The sequence below is a fragment of the Leopardus geoffroyi genome, chromosome C3 (assembly GCF_018350155.1).
Source record: "Leopardus geoffroyi isolate Oge1 chromosome C3, O.geoffroyi_Oge1_pat1.0, whole genome shotgun sequence".
In the NCBI taxonomy this organism is placed as follows: Eukaryota; Metazoa; Chordata; class Mammalia; order Carnivora; family Felidae; genus Leopardus; species Leopardus geoffroyi.
In genome coordinates, this window is record NC_059338.1 from 6286773 (window position 1) to 6300815 (window position 14043).

Sequence of the window (14043 nt, forward strand, 5' to 3'; positions counted from 1 at the left end):
GGGCCCCGGTCCAGCAGGCTGGCAACCGTCAGCACGTCACTTTGCAGGGACGGACGGAGAAGCGGACGTTTTCATGCATCACCCCGGTCCCTCAGAGCAGCCCTGCCTGGGGCTCGAGTCTCTGCTACGGTTTCCAAGTCAGGGCCCGACCAGAACACCTGTGCCCCCCTCCCGCCGAGCGGGGCTCTGGACACGGGCACCAGCCGCCATCTGTTTGAACCCTGGACACGCCACCTCTCTCCCTCTAACCCTCCTGCGGCCGCCAAACCTGACGGGCACCTGCATTTGCTGAGGAAACTTTACCCACGCAGCCCCGGGACAGAGAAGTCACTGGGTGCAAGCGGAGGGTGGGGTGGGGGTGGAACCACCTGGCCACACAGGGAGGCTGGCCGCAGCCCGGGGATGGCCACGCAGGCCGTGTGTGTGTGTGTGTGTGTGTGTGTGTGCGCGCGCGCACACGCACGCTCGCGCGCAGGGGGCACCTGAGGTCTGTACAGAAGGACTCTCCGGGCAACTGCTCCCCCAACGGTGGGGGGCAGGGGAGGTGGGGACAGCGTGGTGACATGATGTGCCTGACTTCCAACCTCATCCTTAGGGTCGGCCCTCTTCCCACAAACTCAGGAGTCACCTGTCGAGGCTTCTCAGTCTGTTTTGTGTCGTGAGAAGGCGAGCGCAGGCCGGTGGGCTCAGCGGCGTCTGGAGAGGGGCCGGGCCTTCCCTTCCTGCACACGCTTCCCGGCGGGGCAAGGGGGGGGTCTGCTTTCAGAGCGGGGCCGAGTCCCCCCCTCAGGGGAAGGTGGGCAGGGAAGCCCCGAGGAATGGGAACATTCACCACGAGGATGAGGAGGGGGAGGCGGACTGAGCAGACCGATCCGGCTCCGTCCAGACCCCCCTCAGCAGGGGAGGTGGCTCAGGGCGGGTACAGCTCCGAGGGACAGGATCGACCCTGCCGGACACAGCCACGAGGAACAATAACGCGTTTGGGGGATGGTTTTACATTTCCTCTTTATTAAAAAAAAAAAAAAAAAAAAAAAGCATTTTTCTGGGTTTTTAAAACTTCTCCAATACATAAAAATTTTCCCGCCCCTTAACGCTTCTTTCTCGCCTCCTTCACCCCTGCTCCTGGGGCCTTCGGCCTGCAAGGCCCGGATGGAGAAACTTTTCCAACGGCCAAGATCCGGGAGCTGGAGGGGCTGAGGGTTTGAAGGAAGGTGGTTCCTGGTCAGAAGAAGTTCATTTGCACACAAATATAAACCGTGGAGGATGAGACCAGCACATACGTGTATGGATTGATCTACAATCCACTTAAAAAAAATAGACCCAAACTGTCATTTTACAACTGCAATATTATACAAAATATTATATATTTTTTAAACAACACACACCCACCCACACACACGCGCACGCACGCACACAAGGCGCCGGGGGCCCCTCTGCACTTCCGCACGTGGGGACGGGGCGTCAGTAGGCGAAGATGACGTGGTAGGTGACCTGGTGCCCATTGTCCCAGGCGTAGAGCAGGCGGTCCTTGGGGTTGTAGTCTATCTGGGTGGTGTACGAGTACTCGTTCTCAAACAGCAGCCGGGGCACGATCTGCGTGTTGGTGTGGGTGTCGAAGGCGTAGGAGATGTTGGCGTTGCGCTGGTTGTGGCTGTCCACGGCGTACAGCACCCCGCAGATGACGAAGCAGTTGCCGTACAAGTGCCGCCGCAGCCCCGTGCGCCACGTGGTCTCCTTCTGCGTGCTCAGGTCCGCGGCGTTGAGCTTGCTCAGCACGATCACCTCCTGGCTGAAGCCCTCCTCGTCCAGGGCCGGGTAGATGAGCCACAGGCCGTTCTCGTCCACGGCGAAGTCCACGTCCGAGTGGCCCTGCCACCGCCAGGGCGTGGCCTCCTCGTAGGCCACGTCGTGGAGCATGGCCCAGGCGGCCACGAAGCGCTGCTTCAGGTCGTACTTGATGATGTTGCGGGTGAAGGCGCGGTTGTAGTAGAAGGCGCCGCCGTATACCACGTGACCCGTGCCGATCCAGCTGTAGGGCAGCTTGTAGGAGTTGCTCCAGCGACCTGGGGAGGGGGAGTGTGATGGGACCCGCCAGCGGCTAGGGGTCCGGACCTGGGGCTGCGTCTCCGCTCTGCCACTTAGGGGTTTCGTCCAGCACGCGCCGAGCTTCCGCACGCCCGCCCACCACCCGCGGTTTCCAGTCCCAGGGCGCTAACCCTCGAGAGCCCGGCCCGCACCCCACCCCACCCCGCGCCCTGGGAGGGGGAGGGGCTGTCACCACCGGCCCCCTCCAGTCCACGACCCAGGAGCTGTGCGCAGGGAATGCGGGGCGGGCAGAAGTGGGCCCTCCCGCGACCAGGAAGGACCTCTCGCCACCGGAAGGCGGAAGGCCCTTCTCATCCGCCCCTTGCTTCCGGAGATCTGGCCGCGATGGAAGCAGGAGGGGGGGAGGGCACCCACGAGGGCCTGCGATGGAAGTAGGGGTGGGGGGCAGAGGCACCCACGGGGCCCGCCGCCTGTACCCTGTTTGAAGTTCTCCAAGTTCCGGAACTCCACCAGCGTGTTGCCATAGTAATAGTTGGTGACGTAAATCCGCTCATCCTTGGCCAGGGGGTCCTTCATCCAGGCCCCTTCGTTCCGCCCGTACGTGTTCTGGGTGATCGGCCCCGTGATGGTGGACAGGGTGTCCTTGCACCTTCCTGACGGCGGAGACAGGGACGAGGGGCAGGGGTGAAGGGGGACCCGAAGCCAGTGCCCCCCTCCCGGGTCTGACCCCGTGCGGCTTCAGCGGCCTTCGAGGTGCCCAGAGCCGAGACGCCTCGACATCGTCCGCTCCGCCTCCCGTCGGTCCTGCGCTCTACTCACTCCGAGCCACCTGCTGCCACCATCCCCACTGTGTTAGTGTCCCGTGCGGGCTTGTCAGCCCTACAGACTCCTCCCTCAAGGATCTAAGCTCCAGAGTTCTCTTCTGACACCACAGCCTCCTGTGAAAAACCATCCTACTTCTACTGGATTCCATCTGTTCCCACCGTGCTATGAACGAGCCTCTCCGGGACGTCATTTCTCTGCTGAGTGACCCTGGTGCCTCCGGCTCCGCCCTCCAGGTCTCCCCCACCTAGAACGCGAGCACCGCGGGAGGCAGGCAGGGGGCTTCCTCCTCCCCCACGGCCCTCAGGATACAGCATCTGGGTGGATACATGGCAGCTGGGGAAGCCCGACCAGAGCTGAGCAACTTGCCTACTGCCTGTGACAGGGACGCGGGGCTCCACCAGCCACTGAGCCGCCCAGAGGCGTCTGGCCAGGCTGTCTGGGGCCAGGTCAGTCCCGGTTGAGCAGTGGCTGTCGGTGCCCCTGAGGCCCACCCCCTGGGTCCTGGAGAGCTGTCCTCAAGCCCCTGCCCCTGTCGCTATGGTGGGCAAGATGCCAGGGTCCCCTTCTGGGGAGCTGGGGGAACAGGGGACCCAGCTCCACGTCAGGAGCTGCTTGGCTGTAGGCGCCCCTTCTAAGCCAAGTCTGCCTTCGTGGGACAGGAGCTCAGTAACGTACCCCTGATGGGCTCTCTGGAGTGACCTCTTGTGCCTAACCCTAAAAGGCCACGGGAGCCACGCTGAGTTCTAGACCAAGTGGAAAGCCTGCCGTGCTTAATACGTAGTGTTGTTATGTAGTGAGCACAGCCCTCCCAGATACTGAAATGATGTGCGACCACTGAGAACGTGTGTTCTTTCTGTCCCCGCACTGGTGGGTTAGGGAGGAGGTGGGAAGGTGAATCCAGCCCTCACACCGCCCCCCGTCCTGCTCCTCCCGGCCGAACACCCCCACCTGCCATCAAGACTGGCATGCGCATGGGCGAGAGTGCTAAGAGTAACTGGTCCCTGACGTTCACCTGGGACAAAAAACAAAGGCCTACAGTTCAGATTCGGGGTGCTCTCGATTCCAGGGCACCCTCATTTCCAAACTGCTCCGATCCGTTCCATCCATCCTGCTTCCCCATTAGTGGTCTGAGGAAGGAGCTCGAGCTGGCAGGACAGGCAGGCACAGTGCCCTTGGCCCCGGGCCCGGGGCAGCAGGCGGCCGGAGGTGGGATGAACATTGCTTCCCAGGCGGGCCCCGCGGTGGGGGGCAACTGGCAGGCTTCAGGCAGCTCTGCGTGGGGTTCATTAGGTCCCGACCTGACAGAGCGGGGAGGGATTCGGTCTCCGTTAGACAAACAACAGAGCCGACCAGCCAAAGCCTCGTTCCCCCACATCTGAGCTCATCTGTTCAAGACAATAAACCAGAAGGCGAGAGCTGAGCCCAGGCAGCGGCGTCTGATGGAAAATATCTCGTTCCCTGGCGCCGACCGGGGGGTGCCGGCTGATAGGTGGGGAGGCCGTGCTTCCTCTGCGCAGAGGTGAGCCCTCGTGTGCCACCCCCAGGGAGGAGCACTTCTCGTGTCCCCTCTCTGACCAGACTCAGGAACTGCCGATGAGCTCCCGGGAGCCAGGACTCCTCTGAGTTTTTTGAAACGCTAGGGTGCCCTGGGCAGCCCACTAAATCCCTACAGGTCCCGTCTGAGCCCCGAGGCTCTGCTGCGGCTCCCGAGGTGGGGGCGGGGGTGGGGGAGGCTTTAGAATCTGTCCCAGGTTTGGAGCCAGAGGCCTGGCCTTGGTCTTGGCCCTGCTACTGACCCCAGAGTCTGTGTTACCTCCAAAATGTCATACAGCCTTAATTTCTTCTGCAGTAAAGCGAGCGTAATATATGTCCTACCTACTTCACAAAGGTGCTCGGAGAGAATCCACTCCGATGACGGCACGGTAGGCTGAGTCATGGCCCCAAAGACACCCAGGTCCTAACCCCTGGAACCCGTGAATGTGACCTAACATGGCAAAAGGGACTGTGCAGATATGATTAAGTCAAAGATCTTGAGATGGGGATATCCCGGATTATCCGAGTGAGTCCCCAATGGCTCAGCAATTCCCTCATAACGGGGAGGCAGGAGATTTGACAGGAGGAAGCAGGAGGGACGCAGCTGCCAAGCCAGGAAAGGCAAGATATGGATTCTCCCTTGGAGCCTCGGGAAGGAAGCAGCCCTCCGGCATCTTGATTTTAGCCCCCGTGAGACGCATTCCAGACTTCTCACCTCTAGAATGGTCAGAGAACAAATTTCCGTTGTTTAAGCCACTAAGTTCGTGGCAATTTGTTACAGGAGACATAGACACTGAGGCGGATGGAGTCGGTTTTCTGGAGTCAGGCATCCCTACCTCTGTAGTTAGACGGAGTCCCAGCTGGCAGGCACCCAGGACCTCAGATAGAGGGACACGGGCCGGCAGGAGGGCAGAAACAGTGGGCACACACGCGTGGTTTCAGAGCCCTTGAAAACACGTTCAAGGTCAGTAAAACCATGAGGCCCAGACCCATCACCACGGCCTGAGAACTGGGGCCGTTCGGACGCTCCTGCCCTTGGCAACAAACCGTCAGCCTCGGAGGGAAGACGCTTCGTGTTAACAACTCTCTTCAAGGACAGGGAGAGAAAGGCGGGAGGAAGTTCAAAGGAGCCACAGGGGAGACGGGCTATCTGTGACTCACGTTGCAAGCGTCCCCCGCGCTGAGTGACGGCAAACGTGTACGAAACCCTCTCTAGGTATCAGCCCCTTTAATCAGACACTTCGGTGGCTCTCCTGCGCAGGGTCCCAGGGGCTGAAAACAAGGGGCTCCTCCCCTGAGCACATGCACCTCCCGCCCCCCAGAAAGGCACCGCATACCACCCAGTCGCCACACCAGGGTCCTGGTCCCTCCTGCTGTCTCCTCCTCCCCCACCCGCAGGTGGCTGTCTCCCACCTCTCCCTCTGCCCGCCTTTCCCCTCCCCACCACTGTGGCTTAGTTCAGACCTCACTGCCTGTTTCCGGGGTCACTCCAGTTACCCCGCTGGCCTCTCTGGCTCCTCTCTGCCCGTTTCCACCTCCCCTGCCCCGTGGTCACGAGCTGTTTTCTGCTTAAACCCTTAACCCGCCATCGCCATCACCGGCCACCGTGGGACGCTGACTCAGCCCCTATCCCGGCACGCCTGTCCTCCTGCAGTCTATCCCTGCCCCCGCCGATTCCCACCAAACTCTGGTGGCTCCGGGGGCCAGGCGGGGACAGAAACAGGTGAAGCGGGGGGGTGTGGGATGACAGGCAGCAATATAGAGGCCGTGGCGGGTTGGGAGAACAGCTGACCCGAAGGCATCCAAACTCAAGGCTGTAAGAACATCCTGGGATGAATTCAGCCCTCTGGCCGCCACACTAACTGCTTGTGTTCACGGGCCGCCCTCTCGGGGTGCACGCCCGGGGCTGCCTTCGTGGCCTGTGATCTCTGTGCCATCACAGCGGGCCCCCGCTAGGAAGGGGCCGCCCTGGCTTTAACGCTCTGCTGTCGCCATCCTGACGCTCTTGATAATTTTACCCGTGACCTTGTTTCTAGAAGCGAAGTCTAACAGGACCGTGGAGCGCGTGCACATGTACAGGAGCACGCAACACGTGTGTGTCTGCCTTCCTCGTCACCCGTTTGCACGCGGCATTTGCTGGGTCTGATGGACACAGGACTCCGGGGGACCCACCGTGCGCGGGGGGTTCAGCCAGACTCAGGTGAGCGCGTTGCCCCACGGCGGAGCCAGGGGGACCCGCGGCCCCAGAGGCCGTGCTTTCCCCGGGAGCCAGGACTTAGCGGAACGTAGAAGACAGTGGCGCATTCAGAAACGTGAAAAACCGAGTAAAAGGCCCTGTGTTATTTCTTGTGTTACTTCCTGGGATTAGCCAACGACCGACGGCCGGTCTTGTCAGCCTTCCCCACCCAGCGGGCTGGAATGGCGCGTCCTGCCATCACGCGCACCTACCAGGAAGGAAAACAAAAGAGCCGAGCGGGCTCCGTGCGGCCTTGCACCGTCCTGCTAAGAACAGAATCCGCCTGCATGAAGGGGCTGTGACGTAGGAATTGCGTCATTCTGGTGACTTCCACACGGGAGTTAAAAGATCTTATATTCGCGTTTAAAACTGACGTTTCACAATGTAAATGTGAATGGTAAAACTCACGCGAGTAATTTGAATCTTTAGTATTTCTTCACTTACACTGGCACGAAATAGCAAAGAAAAACAGCATGAGAGAGAGAGAGAGAGAGAGAGAGAGAGACACAGTCACTGCAGAAGAAAGGGAAAAGCTTCTATTCACTACCTCTCGTGACGCCCCACCCCCCGCGCTCTCATTCGGGACGAGGCTCCACAAGTCACTGGCAGCCCCGACCATGCCGCTCCCGCAGTCCCACCTTCCTGCTCGGCCCAGCCACTTCTTCCCCATCCTTCGGGACGGCCGGTCCAGCTCTCTTTCCAGGAGAGAGTCCCTCGGACCCACAGCACCCCATGCATCCCTCCGCCAGAACTGGAACGATGTTCACGGGTCCCAAACACGAGCGGGGACACTACCTCGCCTGAGTTGTGAACGCCTCCTGCACCTGCCTCCAACCTGCTGAACACCTGCCTCCCGCTGGGCATCTCAGGTCCCGCCTCAACAGCTCCCTACCACTTTCAGAGTTGAGGCTGCGATCCCTTTCGTCATCAGGCCCCTGTCCCTGTCCCCCCCTAGCATGTGCCCTTGCCTGGGGGGCTTCCTTCACGCCCCCCAGGCAGGTGGCTCTGCCTGCAGGGGCTGCTCTCCCCCCACCCCGGGGGGCCGTATGCTGGGGGGGCCACGCCTGGAGATGGGGGTCCACAGTCAGAGCTGCTGTTGGCCTTGGCCGGACCAAGAACATCCCCATGTGCACGGCTCCCTCAGGCCACACTAGCCACTTGTCCCCGCCTAGTCCCCCTGGGACGTGAAAACAGCTCCCGCCCTTTCGGGCACCAAATGAGCCTTTTCCTGGCAGAGAGGTGAGGACTGGATTCCTCAGCCCCTTACAAGGAAGCCTGCACTGCATACTCCTGCTTCTAGGCCCAGGGCTCCTGCTTGTGACTGAAGCTCCCTGTGGCTTCAGGGGGCCGCTTAGGTGACTGGGGACAAAGCAACTGACAGCAGAGTGCCCGTGGGGTCGGGGAACGAGCCTGTTAGGTGGCAGGTGGCGACTGGGGCAGTTCCTGTCTGGGTGCTGCAGGGGGGTCCGGCCAGCACTGCTCCTGGCCCGTCAGCACCACCTTCCTCACGCAGCCCAGACCGGCACCCCCCTGATACGTGGCAGGCAGGGCTGGTCACCCCACCCATAACCAGAGGGCCGCCAGACCTCGGGGACTGTTAGTGTCTCGGGCTCGTGGGGGAGACCGGTCTTCACAGATCGGGTTTCCTGGGTTCAACGAGGAGACGGGCTCTCATGGGTACTGTCATCATCCTGACGGTCCCCTTGTCTGCTCCTCCCCTCTCCTTCCCCACCCCAAACCAGCCCCATGGAAAATCTTGAATCAGGAGCTGCAGCTGTTGGAGTCTGGGGCTCTGCAGAGCCTGGCCCACGTGGCATAGGCTTTTCTTCCTCTGCAGGAGCCTCAACAGCCATCCCCAGACCCCAGGTTGGTGGCTGACCCCTCCCCAGGCTGCAGGGACAGTGGCTGACCCCTCCCCGGGCCCCAGGATGGTGGCTGACCCTTCCCTGGAGAGTTGGCAGCATCTTTCCTCTCCTGGTCCTACAGTGAGTAGACTTTAGCCAAGGCTTGTTTTCATAACCAAAAGTTAATTCTGATTTACTTGTTTTTGGAGTTTTTCTGAAAGGTTTACAATTCTCCTGAGGATCATGGTACACATTTTAGGACATCACAAAATCAGATTTGGAAAACATGGCATAGGACGTTCCTTTTAAAAGCAGCCCCATTTAAAACTGCATCTCAAATAGCTCAACATCAAAATTGCCAGACTCATTAACCAGCAAACAGCCTCCATGGGCAGCATACTAGAGCCTGTGTCAGTTTCAGCCAAATGGTTTTTATTTACCTGCAACTAGGACACGTGGGTGCAACCTGGTCTAACTCAGCCGGGCACAGACAAGCAGGGGTCTGCAGAGAAGGTTCTGGAAAGGAAATCCCATCCACACTAACAACAGCTCGAGGGAGCCACCTGACAGCGATAAACGATTAAAAATGATCCCCCAAAATGAGCCAGCCAAGACCACGCCACCGGAGACACAGAACTTTCCTCTCTCTGTAACCCCCTCTCTTTTCACCCCTCAGTGTTCGGAGAAAACACCACATGTACGTTCACATCCCTGTGTTTTCTCTGCAGTGGACTGCAGAGGCAAGGTTTTTCTTCTGGAAAACCCTCTGGGCCAGTCTTTAGGCAGACCCTTCTATCCTCTACGTGCTGATGTCATTCTGGTTAAACAGAATACTGAACAGCAAGAGAAAATGATTTCCCACCTCCGGCTCCCACCAGGTAAATGGCCACGAGGACGCCAGGTTTCTCCCGTCTGGGCCTCAGCATCTCAGACAGGCTACTGGAGGTGGACAGGGTCCTAAGAGCCCCAGAAAGGCACGTGTTGGCAGCTACACTGGGGGCAACCACCCGCGAAGGCAGGCACAGCAGAGAACCCCACTCCTGGCTAGGAAGTCACCCAGGGAAGAGCTCTCAGGCTGATAAATAGCATCGCTGAGGGCACACAGGTGTGCAGGTTCACCTGTAGCCTGTCTTCACCGTCAGTATCTGAGCCACCCGTGGAGGGACAAGTCTTCTGGACGAACTGTCCCTCCCACTCAATGGGGAAGCGGTGGGGGTACAGGGGCACCGGGGAGCTCACTCCATTTGGGGGGGTATACAGTGCTGATCTCGGGGCCTGTGGTCCCATGAGCATGGTCAAGGCCGCCCAGAGCCAGTGCGGAAGTGGAAAGCTCGGGCTCAGACCCCAGGACGTTCTGCAGAAATTGGGTAGGACCTGTGGCTTCAGGATGGACTTTCCACGCAGTAAGGAGCTGCCGTCTACACTGTGGTCAGCTTGCTTCCACCAGGGAAGGGAAGGGAAGGGAAGGGAAGGGAAGGGAAGGGAAGGGAAGGGAAGGGAAGGGAAGGGACGGGACGGGACGGGACGGGACGGGACGGGACGGGACGGGAAGGGAAGGGAAGGGAAGGGAAGGAAAAAAAAACGTTCTCTCCTGTTCCCACCCCAACCTCTGCGGCCCAAGAACTGCCTTCTTCTCAAGGTTCATGAAATTTTGCCCTGGGGTCTATTTTTCCTGGATTTTTCCCTGCTCCCACTCTGCCGTTATTCTGGGATTTTCCCCCAAGAAGAATCTCTTGCCGTATCATGGCCTGATAAACCTACCGCAAACAACAACAAAAAGCCATAGGAGGGGTGCCTGGGTGGCGCAGTCGGTTGGGCGTCCGACTTCAGCCAGGTCACGATCTCGCAGTCCGTGAGTTCGACCCCCGCGTCAGGCTCTGGGCTGATGGCTCAGAGCCTGGAGCCTGTTTCCGATTCTGTGTCTCCCTCTCTCTCTGCCCCTCCCCCGTTCATGCTGTGTCTCTCTCTGTCCCAAAAATAAATAAACGTTGAAAAAAAAAAAAAAGCCATAGGATTTCACGCAGACGACAGTCTTTAGCAGATTTCTGATTTCATGTGAGACCCATAGAAAGGCAGGGATTTGGCCAAGGTCACACAGCTGTCAGTGGCCGGGACCAGACTACAACCCAGGTGTTTGCTCCCGGCAGGTGCTCTGTCCACCACCTGGTCCGACAGCAGCTACCAGCACCTTGTTGGGAGGAGGGAACGGGAAGAAGGAAGACCTAGGCAGAGGGCAAACCATGTCTTCTGCAAAGCTCGTGCACTTTTCAACAGGCATTTTGATGAAACGATGATTCAACAGTGTTTTCATTCACTACCCGTGGTGACTTAACTAAAGCTGGGTGTCGTTCTCTTTGGGAGAGACACCTGTGGCTCCCACCTCCTTCTGTTGTCGACTTTCCCCCACCCCGTGTCCCGCGGTTCCCAGAGTCCTCCTGTGGCCACGGAGCCCCCAGAATGGGGCACAGAACAGGGCTGCACTCCTCCATGCTTCTGGGACACGTTCTGCTCCTTTAGGCCCAACAACCAGAACGCTTCCCTTTCTCTGTTTAGAAAACTCCTGTTCATCCTTCAAAACCCAGCTCAAATGACGCCCTCCTCAGGAAAGCTTCCCCAGCCTTCTTGGCATCCAGGCCAAGCTGGTGCCCCCTTTCCACTCCTCTGTTCCTCCCCTGTGAGAGCATTTGCCACACGGTGCTGCGATGTCCCCACGCTCTCCAAGGCCGCCGCTCGTGAGATTTGGCCCTGGGGCCCGTTGTACTAGATACTCCCCTGCCCCCTCCCTGACCCCACAAATAGGAACCCCTTGTTATCTCACGGCCTGGTAAACCTCCTGCAGAAAACTTAACTCAGTCATTGCCAAATACCCAGTCCCCACTACAGGAAAGCACACCAGTGTTTACAAAACTGACCAATGCAGGCGGGGCCCTGGCTCCGCTGATTTCGATTTACTCTGGAAAGGAGCTTCCCACCGGGCTCGCCGGCCACACTATGAACGCATAAACCCAGGGTCAACCTGCGGCACTGGCCGAAGACGCAACTCCACTCCCTCTCCTTTCCAGAGAAGTCTGACCATCTGGCTCCTGTCTCTCCATTCACCCTCTCCCCAGGCTCAGCCTGTTACCGTGCCAGCGGGAGACGGGGGCCAGGCAGAAGGAACTCACCTATGACATTCCGGATGTCATCCTCCTCCTCCGGGCTCAGGGTGGGGCTGGCGGAGGCCCCGCCCTGCCCCGTGGCAGCGTCTCTCCCCAGTGGGTCTGTCTGGACTGTGGTGGGAGGCACCAGGGCCGTGGGTGGAGCCTCGGTAAATGCGTCCCCAGAGGCCCCTGGCATGGAAGCCGAGGCCGGAGGCTGCTGGGTGGCTGTGTGGGCCACGGTGGTGGCTGGTACCTGAGTGGAAGGTTCCAGGCCTGCCCCCGTCGTGGGACCTGGAATCACGGAGGAGGTCTGGAGCGGGTCTGGGAACCGTGTCGCCGAGGGGGACAGGGTGGGGTCGGGGGAGCTGGGATCTGAGGGCGAGGCCGGGGCCGAGGTCTGCATGTGGGTCGTGCCGGTGGTGCCCTGGTGGGTGGCCACCGGCCTCCGGGGGGCGCTGGTCAGCAGGTCGTTGTGTCTCAGAAGCTGATCTTCAATCAGCAGATCCACTCCGTTGTCCCCACTGAAAAACTCGTCTTCTGGGAAACAAACAGAAGGTCATCTGTGATTCGGGCGGAGGAGCACTGTCAGGCGGGCAAGAGTATGCGATATTCGGCAGATTAATAACAAGGTTTCTTTCCTCGACATGACGGCCTGATTCAGAGATGCAGCCCGGCTGGGATTGCAGAAGGGGCAGGTGGGAAGCAGCAGAGATGGGAGGGCTCTGCATCTCCTGGAGGGTCTCTGAACAGACCGCCTCTGAGCTCCACCCGGTCTCCGGGGCACCGAGAGGACGCACAGCCACGACCTGAGCTGGAGGAAGTCACCCCACCCCTGTCCACTCCCCTGGCAGACGCATATGGAGCACATTCAACAACGGCGAGCAGAACAAACATCCTTCCCCTTCATGGAGCTTCTGTCCAATGGTGCAGACACTAAACAATAGACAGCACACTTACAGTGCTTGGGGGAGAAAGTCGAGGGGGGTGAGGCATGCCCTGGAGCAGGGAGGCGAAAGGAGACTTCCAGTAATGGATAAAGTGGTCAGGAGGGAGATGAGCAGAGGCCCTAAGGAGGTGAAAGAGTTGGCCAAGCAGCCATCAGAGGAAGAGTATTCTGGGGAGAACAGCAGCAGTGCAAAGGCCCTGAGGCCAGAACCTGCCTGCAAAGGCTGAGGAGCAGCCAGTGTGGAAGAAGCAGAGGGTGTGAGGGGAGAGTAACAGGTGACATCAGGGAGGACACAGGAGCCACGTCACATTGGGTTTGGCTGCTGTTTGGACTTGAGTTCTTCCTGTGCATGAAATGGGGGACTGTGCATGGTTTTGAGCAGAGAAGGAATATGAGGAGGCAAAGATCTCTTAGGACACAAAGTCTAACCACAGATGAAATAAACAGAGAATTGCATTTCATCTGTTTGTTAAAACCACCATTAAGGAACTGAAGCCATGGGCAGGGCAAAAACGTTTGCAGTACATACAATGAACAAAGGACTTGTTCCGGAATATGTAAAAGAAAAAAAAATCCCATAAGTCAGTAATTTAAAAAGACAGGGGCGCCTGGGTGGCTCAGGTGGTTAAGTGTCCAACTTCAGTTCAGGTCATGATCTCACAGTCCGTGGGTTTGAGCCCCACGTCGGGCTCTATGCTGACGGCTCAGAGCCTGGAGGCTCCTTCGGATTCTGTGTCTCCCTCTCTCTACCCCTCCCACACTCATGCTCTGTCTCTGTCTCAAAAATAAATAAACATTAAAAAAAATTTTTTTTAAAAGGCAACAAACATGGTTAAAAATGGGCAAAGGGCACCTGGGTGGCTCAGTCGGTTGAGCGTCCGACTTCGGCTCAGGTCATGATTTCATGGTTCGTGGGTTCGAGCCCTGCATCAAGCTCTGTGCTGACAGCTCAGAGCCTGGAACCTGCTGCGGGTTCTCTGTCTCCCTTTCTGCCCCTTCCCTGGTTGCACGCTCGCACGCTCTCTCTCTCTTTCTCAAAAATAAATAAACATTAAAAAAAATTCTATTACATGGGCAAAATGACTATGCCAACAGCTAGGTGAGCATCAACTGTGAGGAGGGACAGGGGAGAAGCCCAGGTACCCTGGAGGCAGGAACAGGTGTGGCAGGGGCAGGGGTCTGAGCACATCATCCCACCTCCAAGCCTCAGTGTCCTCATCTGCAAACTGGGAAACCAGGCTGGGGGGTCGGGGTGGGGGGTGCACAGAAGTCCCTTAAAGCTCTGCTGTGTGATCTTCTGTAAGCCCAGAGAGGTCAAGTGACTTGCCCAAAGCTGCTCAGCAAACTGTGAGAAGATACAGCAGGAACTCTGGATAGTTCGTAACCGCAGGCAATTTTCCCATGACCCGGCTGGCCCGGAGAGGCCACGGCAGCAATCGGACCCCAGAAGGGGCGTGTGGCTCAGAGGACGTG

General features: G+C 58.7%; 1 protein-coding gene across 4 annotated transcripts in view; it reads right to left on the bottom strand.

Annotated features, from left to right (window-relative positions):
• Positions 1-988: 988 nt before the first annotated feature.
• OLFML2B (olfactomedin like 2B) overlaps positions 989-14043 on the bottom strand; it is a 36644-nt gene continuing 23589 nt past the window's right edge. For 2 of the 4 annotated variants that reach the window (XM_045456590.1, XM_045456592.1), the window contains 3 exons: positions 11649-12161; positions 2523-2699; positions 989-2063 (listed from right to left, as the gene is read on the bottom strand). In XM_045456590.1, coding sequence (XP_045312546.1) covers positions 1462-2063; positions 2523-2699; positions 11649-12161 — 1292 coding nt within the window. In that variant the 3' untranslated portion in view covers positions 989-1461. The remainder of the gene's footprint in view (positions 2064-2522; positions 2700-11648; positions 12162-14043) is intronic. The other 2 variants (XM_045456593.1, XM_045456591.1) reach the window with 1 other exon arrangement.